Source organism: Eretmochelys imbricata, chromosome 10, assembly GCF_965152235.1.
Source record: "Eretmochelys imbricata isolate rEreImb1 chromosome 10, rEreImb1.hap1, whole genome shotgun sequence".
NCBI lineage: Eukaryota > Metazoa > Chordata > Testudines > Cheloniidae > Eretmochelys > Eretmochelys imbricata.
In genome coordinates this window covers 2,393,437-2,409,483 of record NC_135581.1, presented here as the reverse complement: position 1 = coordinate 2,409,483, position 16,047 = coordinate 2,393,437, and the positions used below count along the sequence as shown (strand labels likewise).

General features: G+C 40.1%; 1 protein-coding gene across 3 annotated transcripts in view; it reads left to right on the top strand.

Moving 5' to 3' along the window:
* Window positions 1–15,291, top strand: part of RBBP6 (RB binding protein 6, ubiquitin ligase) — a 45,696-nt gene extending 30,405 nt beyond the window's left edge. For 2 of the 3 annotated variants that reach the window (XM_077828169.1, XM_077828168.1), the window contains 9 exons: window positions 822–925; window positions 1,486–1,790; window positions 3,808–3,907; window positions 3,989–4,067; window positions 4,152–4,209; window positions 5,456–5,821; window positions 6,175–6,276; window positions 8,636–10,384; window positions 12,371–15,291. In XM_077828169.1, the coding sequence (XP_077684295.1) occupies window positions 822–925; window positions 1,486–1,790; window positions 3,808–3,907; window positions 3,989–4,067; window positions 4,152–4,209; window positions 5,456–5,821; window positions 6,175–6,276; window positions 8,636–10,384; window positions 12,371–13,949 (4,442 nt within the window). In that variant the 3' untranslated portion in view covers window positions 13,950–15,291. The remainder of the gene's footprint in view (window positions 1–821; window positions 926–1,485; window positions 1,791–3,807; window positions 3,908–3,988; window positions 4,068–4,151; window positions 4,210–5,455; window positions 5,822–6,174; window positions 6,277–8,635; window positions 10,385–12,370) is intronic. The other variant, XM_077828170.1, reaches the window with a different exon arrangement.
* Window positions 15,292–16,047: the final 756 nt, after the last annotated feature.

Genomic DNA, 16,047 nt, shown 5'->3' with positions numbered 1-16,047 from the left:
TGTACTAACTTTATCTTGTACTTTGTGATTTGCAAACACTAAACAATGTTTAAGTACAAACAAGGTGGTGCTTTTTTATTTAAGGTGGAGTTTTCAAAAAGCCATGGAAATGGGTTTTTTTATACTCTGTAAATCCTTATTTTTACAAAAAATATTTTTTGTAATCAACCTGTCATTTCTTTATCTGTTAGTAAAAGTAACTGTTAATTATGAAAAAAGAAAAGGAGTACTAGTGGCACCTTAGAGACTAACCAATTTATTTGAGCATAAGCTTTCGTGAGCTACAGCTCTCTTCATCGGATGCAAGTGAAAGCTTATGCTCAAATAAATTGGTTAGTCTCTAAGGTGCCACAAGTACTCCTTTTCTTTTTGTGAATACAGACTAACACAGCTGCTACTCTGAAACATGTTAATTATGAGTGTGTGGTCACAGAATTTGTTTTAAAGTATAATACTACATACTAGAACTTCTCAATAAGTCCCTGTTTAAATGTTTTCCGCCCCGTCCATGTTTCCTCTAGACCCCATTGTTCGTTGTGTACAGGGATATGAGAGGTTTCAGAGTAGCAGCCGTGTTAGTCTGTATTCGCAAAAAGAAAAGGAGTACTTGTGGCACCTTAGAGACTAACAGATTTATTTGAGCATAAGCTGTGAGCTACAGCTCACTGCATCCAATGAAGTGAGCTGTAGCTCACGAAAGCTTATGCTCAAATAAACTCATTAGTCTCTAAGGTGCCACAAGTACTCCTTTTCTTTTAGGGATATGAGAGTAAAGTATGACCCAAATATTTGTTAGCTCAGGTGCTTCTGTTTGTTCACAGGTATCAGAACATCACTACTGGAATCAGAGGAACATACCTGCCCAACTTGTCATCAAACAGATGTTTCCCCTGATGCTTTAATTGCCAACAAATTCTTACGCCAGGTAACTTCACTTTACATATAATGTATGTACGAAAAGCTCATCTTATTTGTAAGTAGCTAAGAAGCAGGAAAATTCTACTTCATGGAGCCATCACTATAATTAAGACAGGTTGAGATTTGCATTTTCAAATCTGTTAATGGCTTATTTTGAAATGATCACTTTAAAAATACAGAGCAATTTCCTGATTAGAAAATTGGCTCACTTCTAGATTTCAGCAAAAAACATTGACATGTTTTCATTGTTGAATATATATGTTGTCAAAAGGATGCTCTGATGTTGGTTTACACAAAAAGAAATCATGCTTCCAGTTTTCACTGTTGCAAAGACAAGCTTGAAAATATGAAGAAAGTGCAAACAGATGCAGTGCTATTCCCATCTGAGGACAGCCTCGTACAATAGCTCTGCAGAGAGTGAACTTCCTTTTTTACCTCCGTGCAGTTGTTAGCTCTGAAAACTAGAGAGAATAGTTCAACCGTAACACTTAGTGAAGGAAGTCTTTTATAGGGATCATAATATACATACTAGTAACTTTTATGTAATAATGATTTTTCTACCTCTAGGCTGTAAACAACTTCAAAAATGAAACTGGCTACACAAAAAGGCTCCGTAAGCAGATACAACCACCAAGACAGACAGTTCAGCGGAACCTGCAACCTGCAGTAAGGCCTCCAGTTTCCAGACAACAGGATCCTCTAATGATTCCAGTCACTTCTGCACCTTCTCTAACATCGTCACTGACTCCTAGTCAATCATCTGTGACAACTACTTTGCCAGTAAATCAGTCTTCTGCCACCGCACCTGCGGCTGATATCTCTGCAACAATGTCCATATCTCTTCACTCTGAAAAACCAGAAGGACCTTTTCAGTAAGTAAACTTGTAGTTTAACGCAACTGAAAAAGAAATAAAAATGTTAATGCTGGTTTTCCACTTTCATTGACTTCTAATGCTTTATCTTGTCTGGTAGCTGTTTATATGTGCTTTAGTGATGGTTGACAGACAAACCTCTCCTTTCCAGCTCCAAGTACAGCCTTGGAGGATTTCATTTATCATATTGTCTTTCACTTTCCCTGCTGTAATTTAACAGGTCTTGAGAGTAATCCAGATGCCAAGTTTCATTCACCTTGTATTCTGATAGGGTGGAATTCACAAACTTAGTTTTCCTCTGCCACTCCTCCTTGAAATCAATGATGTGTTCTTTGACACATTATATATATCCAACATATGAACACTTCATGACCTTGTGAGACCTTATGCTTTTAGTAGGGACTCCATGAGGTACTGGGAGAATGGTACTCAAGCATTTGTTTCCGTAGACTTTTCTTATCTATTTGAGGTACGGCACACCAAGTCTTATTTAATTCATGTGTATCTGTTTCTTTGTAGAAGAATTAGTTACGTTAGTCTGCTCCTATGGAGATGCTCACCATTCTTTTAAATAAAGATGCAGTTTTGTGATACGTTGGTGACATGCATCACTCAAGAGCAGCCAATTCCCCAGAAGCACTTGTCTTGGTGACTGTTTGGTCACTACTAAATCTCTCCCAGTGTAGGATTACTTTCTTATAGGAATTCTTCTCCCAGTATCTTTTCTGGGGGAAGACTCTTTAAATTTAGCAGAGAGCAGCAGCAGCTAAAGTTACCATTTTGTTACTTGATACATCAGTCTCTTCCAATTGGAAAGCATTCTTGATTCCTGTTAGAGTATGTCTACACTGACATTTTATAGCACTCTAACTTGTTGGTGTAAAACAATCACTCCCCTGAGCACAGCAAGTCTGAGCGCTTTAAAGCACTAGTGTAGACAGGCTCCGAGCGCTGGGAGCTAATCCCCTCATGGAGGTGGATTACCAGGAGTGCTGGAAGAGCTCTCTCACAGCGCTTGTGTGCAACCACACTTGCACTTCAAAGCACCGCCGCGGGAGCGCTTATAGTTTCCAGTGTAGACATACCCTTAGGTTTGCTTTTCTTACTATTGAGGAGACATGGTGCATTTTCTTAAACTACAAAAATGCATCTACAGGTAAAACTTATCATTTACATTCATATCGCTCCTTCTGTTCAAGTTCTATCATCTACATCATACAGGGTCTGACCTAGCTGCAATGAAATACATAAGTCAAAGCAACAGTAACATATGTAGGTTTGAGGCATAGTGAATCAGAGAGCATTACTTAGCAGCTATGTAAATGTAACTCTTCACAATGTAAATTTAAGGTCCAGAACAACTTCCTATTAAATTATATTAAAGTCTGCTTTAAAAAAAATAAACTGTAGTTGAGGGCTCACATCTCCAGCTCTGTGGTTTGAACCTACAAGACAGTACCTCTGTCAAACAAAGTGTCAGCCTACCTATTAGAGAAGGTGGGTGAGGTAATAACTTTTACTTGGCCATCTTCTATTGGTGAGAGAGACGAGCTTTTGAGCTTACACACAGCTGCTTTTCATAGCAAAATACAAGAATACAATACAATACAAATACAGTATAGCATACCTATATCATTAAACACCTGAGGGCCATATTTCAAAATTATCTCATCCCAGCCACTAAATTTCTATTTGAAAGTATGTATGTACTAAATTTTACATACCCTGGAACCGAGATCTGTATGTAAAAGTTTAAATGTACACATTCTAAAACTTGCATGTGAAAATATAGAGGCTACTCTGGAAACCTGTGTTCCCTTCTGACCCTCTCATTCAGTAAACTTGTACTTTACCTTTTTTACAGTCCTAAATCTGTTTTTATGCAACATTTTCTTATTTGCAATAATTAAAAATTGTGCAGCTTTTTCTTATATACCTCAGTCCTTTTTCTTTCAATAACTTAAAACTCCATATTTGAATATGTCACAAATCTTATGTCCTTTGGTTTTTTTTCCAGCGATGCTGATAGTGTTATACCTCCTGCTGCTATTGTGCCGGCCTCCGAACATTCTAAAACTTCTTCCTCTCTATCGATTAGCACTGTGATGGAAGAGAAGGTAAATTTTTCTTGAGCATATGTAATGAGTTTTATGTTTTGAGAAAGCTGCTCTTCTGATTTTTCCCTCTTGATCCCTAAGGGCTATCAGGTTCCTGTACTAAGACAGCCAGCATTACAAGGCCAGCTGACTTCACAAGGACAGTCAATACCCACTACTGGTGAGTAACCACAACTTTAGCCCTGTTCTTATAGAAATATTTCTTCAGATAAACTGAACAGAATTTTTTCCCCCCCACCAATAGGTCAGCCAATAAGAACCAATACGGTTCGCTCTGCAGGCAATAGGCCAGGCTGGGAACCGTAAGTATATTTGCAAAAAATATTTCACTTTCTAGTGCTTTTAATCAGTTTGCTAATTTGTTAAATATAACTGTGACTTGGTTATTGAACGTATTTCATTGTAAACCACCTGTTATCTAAGTATATGTAGACAGGGGTGGTGAATCTAAGCCAAATGCTAATCACCATTTCTATATGCTTTAGTCTGAATTTGTTTTAACAAATTGGAACACTAGATTCCCTTAGGATTACCTAAAGAAAAATTTCAGTGTAATCTGCAAAATATTGCAAAAAATAAACCCACTTTCAAAGAATAAACTATTAAAAAGATTTTAAAATCTCAAATATAATTTTAAACAATCAGGCAGAAAAGTTCCCTTGTGACAGTTTGCAGAACAGGGCTGAAGGACTTGGCTTCGCCACTGGGAGCTGCTGGAAATCACTTTCACAGCTATAAGTTCTGTTCATTAAAGAATTTGGTTAATATTGTTTAAGATGATTAAATTTATGCAAATAAAAAAACCCCCATAACATTTACCTGACAGCAATTTTGGGTTCTCTGACTTAGTGCTTTCAAATGGTGAAGCTGATTCCTTTCAATCCTATATATCATCATCCAGCTGATCCTTCTTTCTGGGATGTATAATCATTTATTTGATTACTGTTGTGCTGTAAGCATACATAGCACTTTACAAAACACTTCAAAAAAAAAAAAAAGAAAAGGAAAAAGGTCCATACCACAAATATATTAAACTCTCAAAATCAGTAGACAGGACAGCAGGTCAGGCACAAGAAAGTGCAGATGCATCATCGTGAGATCAACAACATAGGAAGACGCTAAGAAAGAAGTTTAAAGAAGTTCAAGAGAAGATTAGTTAACATTTGTACAGTGTGTTGAAGATGAGAAGTGCTCAAAGTGCAAAGTATTAAATGTGTCAAAAATTGGCAGAGGAGCGGTGGGCATTTGGTACACGCAAAGTGGGAGACTGTTGTAAGCATAGGGAGCATCTGTCCAAAATTGCAAAACAAAGAGTGAGGAAAGAAGATTGAGGGAGCAGTTGGGAGTGAGGATATGGAGGGGGAGAGTCAGGAGCAAGAGGAGTATAGGATGAAATGAGCAGACATATAAGCAGGGTGGAGTTTGAGACTTAAATTGAGGACAAGGACAGGAAATGCCCTCAGATGGACACCAGCTTCCTTCACTTTCCTCTTCTAAAATAAGGGCAGAGTGTAACAAACAGTGACACGTGTTTTTGGGTTTCTTTAGAAGTTCAAATCGAGGACGCCCGCATAGTGAACGTACACAAAGGACTCAGGCCCCAACATTACCAGCATCAACACCTGTCTTTGTGACTGTGCCTCCTCCTCCCCTGTTTCCTCCACCTCCCCATGCACTTCCTCTTCCACCGGGGGTACCTCCACCACAGTTTCCTCCTCAGTTTCCACCTGGTCAGCCTCCACCTGCTGGGTACAATGTCCCCCCACCGGGATACCCCCCAGCTCCTGCAAACATATCAACACCTTGGGTACCAACAGCAGTACCAACGGCTCATTCAAATACCATCCCAACGACACAAGCACCTCCTTTATCTAGGGAGGAATTTTACAGAGAGCAGCGGAGACTTAAAGAGGAGTAAGTATTTGGCTCTGAATGAAGTTGCATTATTTTTCATTATTCTATTTCAATAGCATATTGGACAGCAATTACACTAAAGTGCATCTGTCATAAGCAAAAGTGACATATAAAGCAAATTTTCCAATGTGCTTTGCATTACAAGGTGGTAAACCTACAAAACTAAAACAAGACAACTGTAATTCTAAAGTTTGCCATGAAATTCATATAGGAAATATTAGTGTTTTTTCAAAAATATAGGATGTTCATTTTTTATTTGCGTGCAGTGTAAATATTTTAATATTAATGTTTGTTTCTTGATGTCTTTTATTGTGTGTTTATATGTTCAAACTATCATAATTTTATTTTAACAGAGAAAAGAAAAAGTCCAAACTTGATGAGTTTACAAATGATTTTGCTAAGGAATTGATGGAATACAAGAAGATTCAAAAGGAACGTAGACGCTCATTTTCCAGGTAATTGTTTTACATGTTTTGTGACAAAGTTCCTCCTCTACCTTGGTGGGTCTTGCGCTTATTGGCGGATTTGCTCGCCTTGGAGCTTCAAGGCAGCCCTCAGCTTGGCCGTTTTTCTGAACCCACAGTCCAGGTCGACTCCTCCTGTGTCTGAACAGGAGTTGGGAGGATTTGGGGGGAACCCGGGCCTGCCCTCTACTCTGGGTTCCAGCCCAGGGCCCTGTGGAATGCAGCTGTCTAGAGTGCCTCCTGGAACAGCTGTGCGACAGCTACAACTCCCTGGGCTATTTCCCCATGGCCTCCTCCCAACACCTTCTTTATCCTCACCATAGGACCTTCCTCGTGGTGTCTGATAATGCTTGTACACCTCAGTCCTCCAACAGTCCGTGTTCTCACTGTCAGCTCCTCGTGCCTCTTGCTCCCAGCTCCTCACACATACACCACAAACTGAAGTGAGCTCCTTTTTAAAACACAGGTGCCCTGATTAGCCTGCCTTAATTGATTCTAGCAGCTTCTTGATTGGCTGCAGGTGTTCTAATCAGCCTGTTTGTCTTAATTGTCTCCGGAAGGTTCCTGATTGTTCTGGAACCTTCCCTGTTACCTTACCCAGGGAAAAGAGACCTACTTAGCCTGGGGCTAATATATCTGCCTTCTATTACTATCCTGTAGCCATCTTGCCCAACTCTGTCACAGTCTGTAATGCAGAGCCAACTAATCTAGCAGAATTAAAAAGAGTTCTACTCCGTCCCTCTTTCTTCAGAGGGATTAGCAATATGATACAAGTTCATTGGTTAGATCATTGGCAAAATTTGGTCCTGATTGTAATTGACTGGAAATTGTTATAATCTTGCAGCAGTTTGACCCATCTGGAATTATGACTTAGTCTGGTTTGCGTAAGGGAGATCCCTATGCCTACGGTGACACCCTTGTAGACCATCTCATCACAGGCCTAAAACTGAGTAGATGTGCTTACTGAATTCCCTACGTGACTCTGTAGGTGTTTCTATGCAATGTGTGAAAAGACTCCACTAGTTCTGCCTGTGTGTCATCTAATCTATGGATATTTCGGAAGCGTTTAACTTCCAGGACTGCGTATCTGGTGCCTTTCACTAGCATTAAGTTCACTTTACTTCATTAAGCTTTTTTCAGAAATGAGAAAAAGTTAATTTGCTGTTGTATTTAATTTTTTGAAAACATTTTTGTTAAATTATGGTTGAAGGGCTACTTCACAGGGAACTGATAAAAGTGTAGTGGCATGTTAAATTAGGCATCTTGTTTAAAAGTTTCTACAAGGAAAATATCTTCAGGGTCCTGAAAGTCCTCAAAAGCTTCCCACCCTAATAGTACAGATCTGTTCGGCATCGTTGGTCTGAATAATTCTTCAGTAATACTATACAAATCACAGTATTGGTAGTAAGAAAAGGAGGACTTGTGGCACCTTAGAGACGAACAAATTTATTTGAGCATAAGCTTTTGTGAGCTACAGCTCACTTCGTCGGAATAATTTGTTCGTCTCTAAGGTGCCACAAGTCCTCCTTTTCTTTTTGCGGATACAGACTAACATGGCTGCTACTCTGAAACCTGTCAGTATAGGTAGTAATACTGAATAGTTTATAATATTACCAAAAGTTACAAGTTGAAAGCTAAAAGCTTTTAAATGTGATTTTACTTGAAACAAGGTCACTGTTCTTAGGCTTTATCAATGTATTGCACTTACCTCCAGTGAGGAGTCCTAACTGAAAGCATTAGTTAAATAATATTGTGTGTCATGTTGCAGTACAGAATATTATGCACACTGTGCAAATTACCAAATCAGCAGTAAAGTTAAATTGTGACTGAGCTGGCATTTTGTTAAGATTTAGCTTTGCCTTCAAGTAATTCATGGTCTTCTAATGCTTGGTTCTGCACTTCAGCCATTAAGACTTGCCCTTTTAGCATCCTGTTGCAACATAAATGATCTGTACAGACTGATTTGCCGAGTAGCAAAATATTTGTCTGTGCTTACACATACCAGTAGAGGCCACTATACACCACCTTAAATCAATTAACAAACTTGGTAGTTAATATGATGGAAATGAGTGATGGGGCTAGACGCTGGGCTTGTCTTCCTGCACCAATTGTTATGCTAGCCGAAACATAAGAGCAACTTTTGCATGTCATGCAGAGACACTTCTACACAACAGATTACTCGTAAGAAGTTTGCAGTGTCATTATGACTGTGTTAACTCGCCTACTGTGGTTTTGGTAACAAAATATGGAAAAACATTTTTTTGGGAGGATGGGTTTGGTTTTTTTTAAAGCAGAGTGAAGGGATTATTTTACATTAAAAGTGTTTTTGTTTTGGTTTTTTGTTTTTAAGGTCCAAGTCACCATATAGTGCTTCATCTTACTCTAGAAGCTCATATACCTACTCTAAGTCAAGATCAGGTTCATCCCGCTCCCGTTCCTACTCTCGATCCTTTAGTCGCTCACACTCTCGTTCATACTCACGATCACCTCCATACCCTAGAAGAGGCAGGGGGAAGAGTCGTAACTATCGTTCTAGGTCAAGGTCCCATGGATATCATCGTTCAAGATCAAGGTCACCCCCATATAGAAGATACCATTCACGATCAAGATCTCCAGTTTTTAGAGGCCAATCCCCCACTAAGCGGACTGTACCTCAAGGAGAGGGGGAGAGAGAATATTTTAACCGGTATAGAGAAGTTCCACCATATGACATGAAAGCATACTATGGCAGATCTGTGGATTTTAGGGATCCATTTGAAAAGGAACGATACAGAGAATGGGAAAGGAACTATCGAGAGTGGTATGAAAAGTTTTACAAGGGCTATGCTGCTGGAGCTCAGCCTAGACCTCCAGTGACTAGAGAGAACTTTTCTCCAGACCGATTTGGTCCACCAGGATCCAGGCGAGAGAATTCCCCATATGCTCGGGGTCGTAGAGAGGATTTTGCTAGTGGACAAAGCCATAGAAGTCGCAATATAGGTAGCAATTACCCAGAAAAGACTTCAGGCCGAGAAGGCCACAACATTAAAGATCCTACAAAATCAAAGGAAAAGGAAGCTGAAAATCCATCAGGAGATGGCAAAGGAAATAAACATAAAAAGCATAGAAAGAGAAGGAAAGGGGAAGAGAGTGAAGGCTTTCCCAATGCTGAGTTGTTGGAAGGCTCACGAAAGCCCAGAGAGCCTGGTGGGGGGGACGAAATTAAAACAGACTCGCTGTTCATGCTCCCAAGTAGGGATGATGCTACACCTGTCAGAGATGAGCCTATGGAAGCAGATTCTATTGCTTTTAAACCAGTATCTGAAAAGGAGAAAAAAGAGAAAGATAAACCTAAAGTAAAAGTTGACAAGACAAAACGGAAAACAGAAGGAACTGCCACTACCAAGAAAGACAGTTTAGTAAAACCATCTAAAGCACCCCAAGAAAAAGCAGAGGCTGATCGTGAAAAGTCTCCTCGAACTGAGCCTCCTGTGAAAAAGGCAAAGGAGGAGTTACCAAAGACAGACAGTACTAAATCGACTTCATCTCAAAAGGATGAGAAGGCGCTAGGCACACCACGGAAAGTTAATCCAAAAGTGACAAAAGAGCATCCAGAAACCAGACCAGCCAAGGACGAAAAAGCTAAGAAAGAGCATCCAAAAGAATCCAAGCCAGAAAAGCCATCAAGCAAGGAAGAGAAGTCAAAAAAACCGATGGAAAAAAGCAAACCTACTGATACAAAACCTGAAAAAAGAAAAAGAAAGGCAGAGGAAAAAGTAGAAAAGGAACATGAAACCACTTCATTAAAAACCTCTAAAGCAGAAGTTGCTGAAGTGAAACCATCACCAAAGGGAAAAACTGAGCCTGATGATGAAAAAGCAGAGAGATCCCCTGAAAAGGACAAAGGTGCTTCTCTGATTGCCCCAGCAAAAAAGATTAAACTAAACCGAGAAACGGGCAAAAAGATTGTAAGTGGGGAAAATGTACCTCCTACAAAAGAACCTGCCGAGAAACCTGAGCCACCCAGTAGCAAAGTTAAACAAGAAAAAGTGAAAGGAAAAATGAGAAGAAAAGTAACAGCAGCTGATGGATCCAGTTCAACTCTTGTAGATTACACCAGGTACCTTCTGATTTCCTCTTTGCTCGTTTTCTCTTCTGCTCTCCATAAAATAAAATCTTTGGGTTGTCTAATGACAGGAACAACTAAATTGATAATAAAATGAGCATATGAACCACAATCAAGCAATGGTAGTGTTCTACTACAGGTTGAACTTCTCTAATCCGGCACTCCCTGGTCTGGCAACATCTGTGGTCCGGCATAGGCTGGAGCACCACGGGAAAAATGAGTGGGTGCGGAGCATCCACTGTTGCCAGGCTCCCCCCTCCACCAGTGCCTCTTGCGCGCTGGCGGCCTCATGGTTATCTCCTCCTCCTCCCTCCTAGCGCTTCTGGAGTGCCACGAACAGCTGATTTGCAGCGTTCAAGCTGGGGGTGGGGACCTGGGGCCAGCAGCTGGGACCTGGGGGCTGTCATCAGAGCCCCTGGGTGGGGGGCCGGTGACAGGAACCCTGGGTGGCAGCGGGGCCCTCGGGTGGGGGGCCACACTCGGCGCAAAGCCTGGGGGTGCTGCAGCACCCCCTGCACCCCTACTTCGAATGCCAGTGGAGACGCGCGGCACTCTGCATTGACTTCCCGTGGTTCGGCAAATTACCTGGTTTGGCCCCAGTCAGGTCCCGAGGGTACCGGATGGATTAGAGAGGTTCAACCTGTACAAACTCTTGTAGTGTCGGGGCTTGACTACCAGAACATTTAGTTCACAGCAAGCTGGGGTCTGACCCTGCTGAGGCACACTAACAGTTTAATGCACTTTTATCTGGTCCTCTTTGAAATGGAACTAGATCAAAGCACGTTAAGGAACTGTTAATGCACATCAGCAGGGTCCACATGGACAATTAGGGCTTGTCTAAACACAAACTGCTATAGTGGCGCACAGCTGCAGTGCTTCAGTGAAGATGTTACCTTCACTTCGGGGAAGGGTTCTCCCTTTGTGATAAGTGCTCCGCCTCCCCAAGAGGCAGTGGCTAGGTCAGCGGGAGAATTCTCCCATTCACCTCGCACTGTTCTACACCCGGATTAGGTCAGTTTAATTGCATTGCTCAGGGGTATGGATTTTCACACCCCTGAGCAATGTAGTTATGCCGACCTGATTTCCACGTGTAGACCAGGCCTTAGTCTGCAGCAGGCTAGTGTGGGGCTAGATTCATACCCCAATTTGCTGTGAACGAATTGTTCCTATAGACTAGCCCTTAAACTACAATCTAATCTATTAAAAATCAAACTTGTGTAAAACAAGCAGATGCTTTGAGCGAAATCCTTGAATTCAGACAAGTTCCACTCCACGCAGGACCCAGGTTGGGGGTGCAGAGATACACCACCTGATGCTGCGGCTGCTTCCCATCTATCACCTACTCATGTATAGTATTGCCCAATTGGCGGTGTGTACTATGCCTCATTTATTGTGGGGGCTGGGAAGAACATGTTGCTGTCCTTTGTTCCATCAGGTGTGGCTACTGCTAAAAACAAGATAATACTCATCCAGGATGGGAGATTTGGATTACTGTAACATGCATTTTAAAAATAAATGTGATATCTGGAAAAAAACCTAACACAAAGGTGGCCTGGGTCAGCTGGACAGATGAAAATTAGAGTGTCATTGGTTGCTGAACTGCAAGTTGAAGAGGACTATCTTATCTGTTTAGTACTGGTGGAACTAGGGGACACAGGAATTACAGACAAGAGATTCCCCAATCTGATGATCTAGTGCATAAACTAATTAAATGCATAGTAGGGAGAAGCTATATTAATTTATTGCTCGTAATTCTTACCCTGTGGAATCATCCTCTCTTGCCCACTTTTATAATATGAATTTGTTTGGAAGGAATATTGAAGATATAGAGTTTAAATTGTGAAATTAAACAAAAACCACTTTATAGAGTATATCACTTTGATTAACAAAAATAATCTGCTGTAACTGGATTTTAGGTCTTTATTAATGTATATATTTTACTTCTCCTCCCCCCCACACCCCCCCACCCCTCCACCATAGCACTAGCTCTACTGGAGGCAGCCCTGTTAGAAAGTCTGAAGAAAAGCCAGACGCAAAACGAACGGTCATTAAGACCATGGAAGAGTATAATAATGATATTACAGCCCCTGCTGAAGATGTCATTATTATGATTCAGGTTCCTCAGTCAAAGTGGGATAAAGATGACTTTGAGTCTGAAGAGGAAGACGTTAAATCTACCCAAACACCTTCAAATGTAGGAAAACCTGCTAGTGTTGTAAAAAATGTCAGTGCTAAGCCCACAAACCCTGTGAAACACAATGAAAAAGAAAATGAGCCTTTGGAAAAAACACAGAAAACTGCAAAAGAAGCAAATTATGAAAGCTCCCAGCATGAAGCAAAAAGTTCAAAAAGTTCTGTGTCAAATGAAAAAGGGAAAACCAAAGAGCGGGATCATTCTGTGTCAGACAAGGACACTTCTGAGAGAAGGAAGAGCAGTGTTCAACCAGAAAAAGGCCACTCAGAACGTGGGACTGAACAAGGAAACCTAAAAAACCTTTCTCAATCTTCCAAAGACAGCAGATCTTCAGATAAACATGATATTGGGCGTGGCTCTTCCACTAGAGATTTTACTCCTAACAGGGACAAAAAATCTGATCATGATAGCAGCAGGGATCATTCTAGTTTCAAGCGTAGAGATGAAAAGAATGAGTTAACAAGGAGAAAAGACTCCCCTTCTCGAAATAGAGAGTCTGCATCAGGCCAGAAGAGTAAACCAAGAGAAGAACGTACAGAATTGTCCAAAAAGGGAACCGTAGAGTCCAAAAGGAGCAGCTATAGTCCTCAGAGGGACAGAAGACAGCATGATCACAAAACAGCATATGAGTCCAAACGTTCATCTGACGAACACAAATCTTTAGATAGAAGTTCGGGTAAAGAGAGAGAGAAACACATAACGGAAACAAAGAGCAATAAAGACAGAGACACAAGTGGCAATAAATCATCTTACAAACATGGATCACCGGATGCAAAAAATGAGAGAGAACATGCTACTGGGCAAAGTGACAAGAGCACCATCAAACCTAAGCCTCCGTTAAGCCACTCCTCTCGACTCTCTTCTGACTTAACTAGAGAAACTGATGAGGCTGCATTTGTACCAGACTACAATGAAAGTGACAGCGAGAGTAATGTGTCGACAAAAGATGAAGACTCTATAGGAAGAAATACTAGAGAACTGAAAGAAAAGGCAGTGGATAAAACTAAAGAGACTGCAGTTAAAGCAACGCTTGGCCAACCTGGCGTAAGTAGAAACCAGAGTCAAAGTAGTCCCAGTGTTAGCCGCAGTCGTAGTCAGAGCCCTTCTGAAAGTCAGACTCGGAGCCACAGCAGCAGCGCAAGCTCAGCAGAGAGTCAGGACAGCAAGAAAAAGAAAAAGAAAAAAGACAAAAAGAAACATAAGAAGCATAAAAAACACAAGAAACATAAGAAACACACTGGAAATGAATCTGAATTGGAGAAAAGCCAAAAACACAAACACAAGAAGAAAAAATCCAAGAAGAGCAAAGATAAAGAAAAGGAGAAAGAGAAAGATGACCAAAAAGTGAAATCTGTCGCTGTATAAAATGACAGATAAGAAAAATTGACTTAATTATTAAGTCATCTGTATTAAATTTTGTTATAATGTAAACAAATTCAAGCTTTGTAAATAATGACATGAAAGACCCTGTGCTGCACTTAAAATACTGCTGCTTGATTATTTGATTTTTACATCAGAGCTTTATAAAGTGAACATTTTGTACAGAATTGTGAGTTGTGACCATGTAACATGAAAGGTTTTGCTAAGGCATCTTATTTTTAACCACCGTTAATTAGTTTGGGTGGAGTTTACTGTACTGTGAAAATTTTCACATTTGAATTTTTTTTAATTGCCTGGCAGAAAAAGCTGATATCCGTTCTGAAATATCAGCAGAATGATTTGCAGAATACGTTACAGCCCTGTTATGTCACTTTTTGATTACAATAAAAAGTTTTCAGTAAACTTTATTCAATGTGATGGAATTTGCAATAGTAGCTGAACATAAACAGGGTATGGATAAGAACAGCAGCAGACAAAAATGACAAATAAAAGCTTTTAGGCAGCCGAAATGTACTGAACATAACAGTTCTAACCTTTTTTTAAAAAAAAAAAAAAACAGTAGAACATGAGGAAAGTTTTGAGCTGAGCTAATAAGGGTGGTGTTGCAAAAAAGCTTTTTTTATGTGCCAGGTTATGCCAACTAGATGTTTTTATATTTAAAAAGGTATATTACCTGAATAAATAGCCACTCTACGTAGCCGGTACTGACTCTTAAAAATGTCATATATATGAAGCTGTCACATGTCAACATTGTTCCAATTTATGTTAAAGAGCCATTGCCACACTCTGGCAAATGTTTACAAATGTATTTTAGGAAACATGTCCTATATTCTGTATTTCCTTTTGTATCATTGCTGATCACCAAGATATTTGTGTCTTCAGAATAGAAGCTTTTGCTTTATAATGGGCTGTTTTATACTGTGATGACACAGTTCCTTGTATATCATCATGGAAGTGACTTATCGCTACCATTGAATTTTGGGGTTCGTGAATAAGTCTGTCAAGAGGAAGAAGCCAATTAGAAAGGCAAGCTTTTTATATAAACATTTCTGAATGGTGAGAGGAAATGCAGAAAAAGTGTAAAAGTAATGATTTTGATAATGTAAAGAAGACCTATAGCGTCACTTTCTTTTATTAAAGTGACAGCAGTGTTGTTCAACAGTTGGAAAGTTAACATGGTGAGAAGTATTTTTCACTGTGAATTAAGAGCCAAATCCTGATAACCACTTGAAGCTTGTGGCAAAACTCCTTGACTTCAGTGGCTCTGGGATTTGATCTAAACTGAGTTTTGTTTGAAACTATTTAAATTAAAAGTGGCATTTCAGGGCTTCCTGCTTGTGGAGACTATTTTCTTCAAAAGTGGCGTTGTTTGTGGTGGCAGCAGTTTGACGAGTCAATCAGGAGAGAAAGTAAACTCGTTCCAGCCTGTTTACAGGGGGGCCTTCGTGCAGTAAGCATTGGCTTAAAGATGAGCATTCAGGTGCTTGTGCTAGCTAAAACAATAGTAAATCAGGATGAATTTTGGACTGCATTTTCCAGCAGCAAATTTCCCATTTTTATGGTAAGGCATTTTTCTTACGGTGGACTTAAGGAATCTTCTGCTGTACAAAGGAGTAGCAGATTTTAGGGATAAGGCAGTCAAATTTTTGCTTTGAAGAATCAAAACAATTATGCAAATGTATAAGGAAGTAGAATTGTTGCATGCACCTCTTTCTAAATGTTCCTACATTCCAATCCAGTGCAGCTATTTCATAGCTAAGTACGCAGCAAATGTGCTGGTATTCGAATGCATCTGTAAAACTGACCTCTTCTATTCTCTGTGTTCCTGTATCTCTTACTCACTAGAGTGATGCCACTGAAAATGGAAAAGGGTTCACCACTATGGCCCTGTTTGGACCTGATGAGTACAGCAGCCTTCTTCAGGCCTCAGTTAAATTCTTAAAACTCCAGTTAGAAGAAAATGTTAACATGCTCTTTATTGTCTAGGCTCAAAATAAGACATCTGTTTAGCAGTCAGGTTTTGGAAGTTGATTACGACCATGTGCCTTCACAAAAAAGACAAGATGCTGTAGTTCTTCATAAT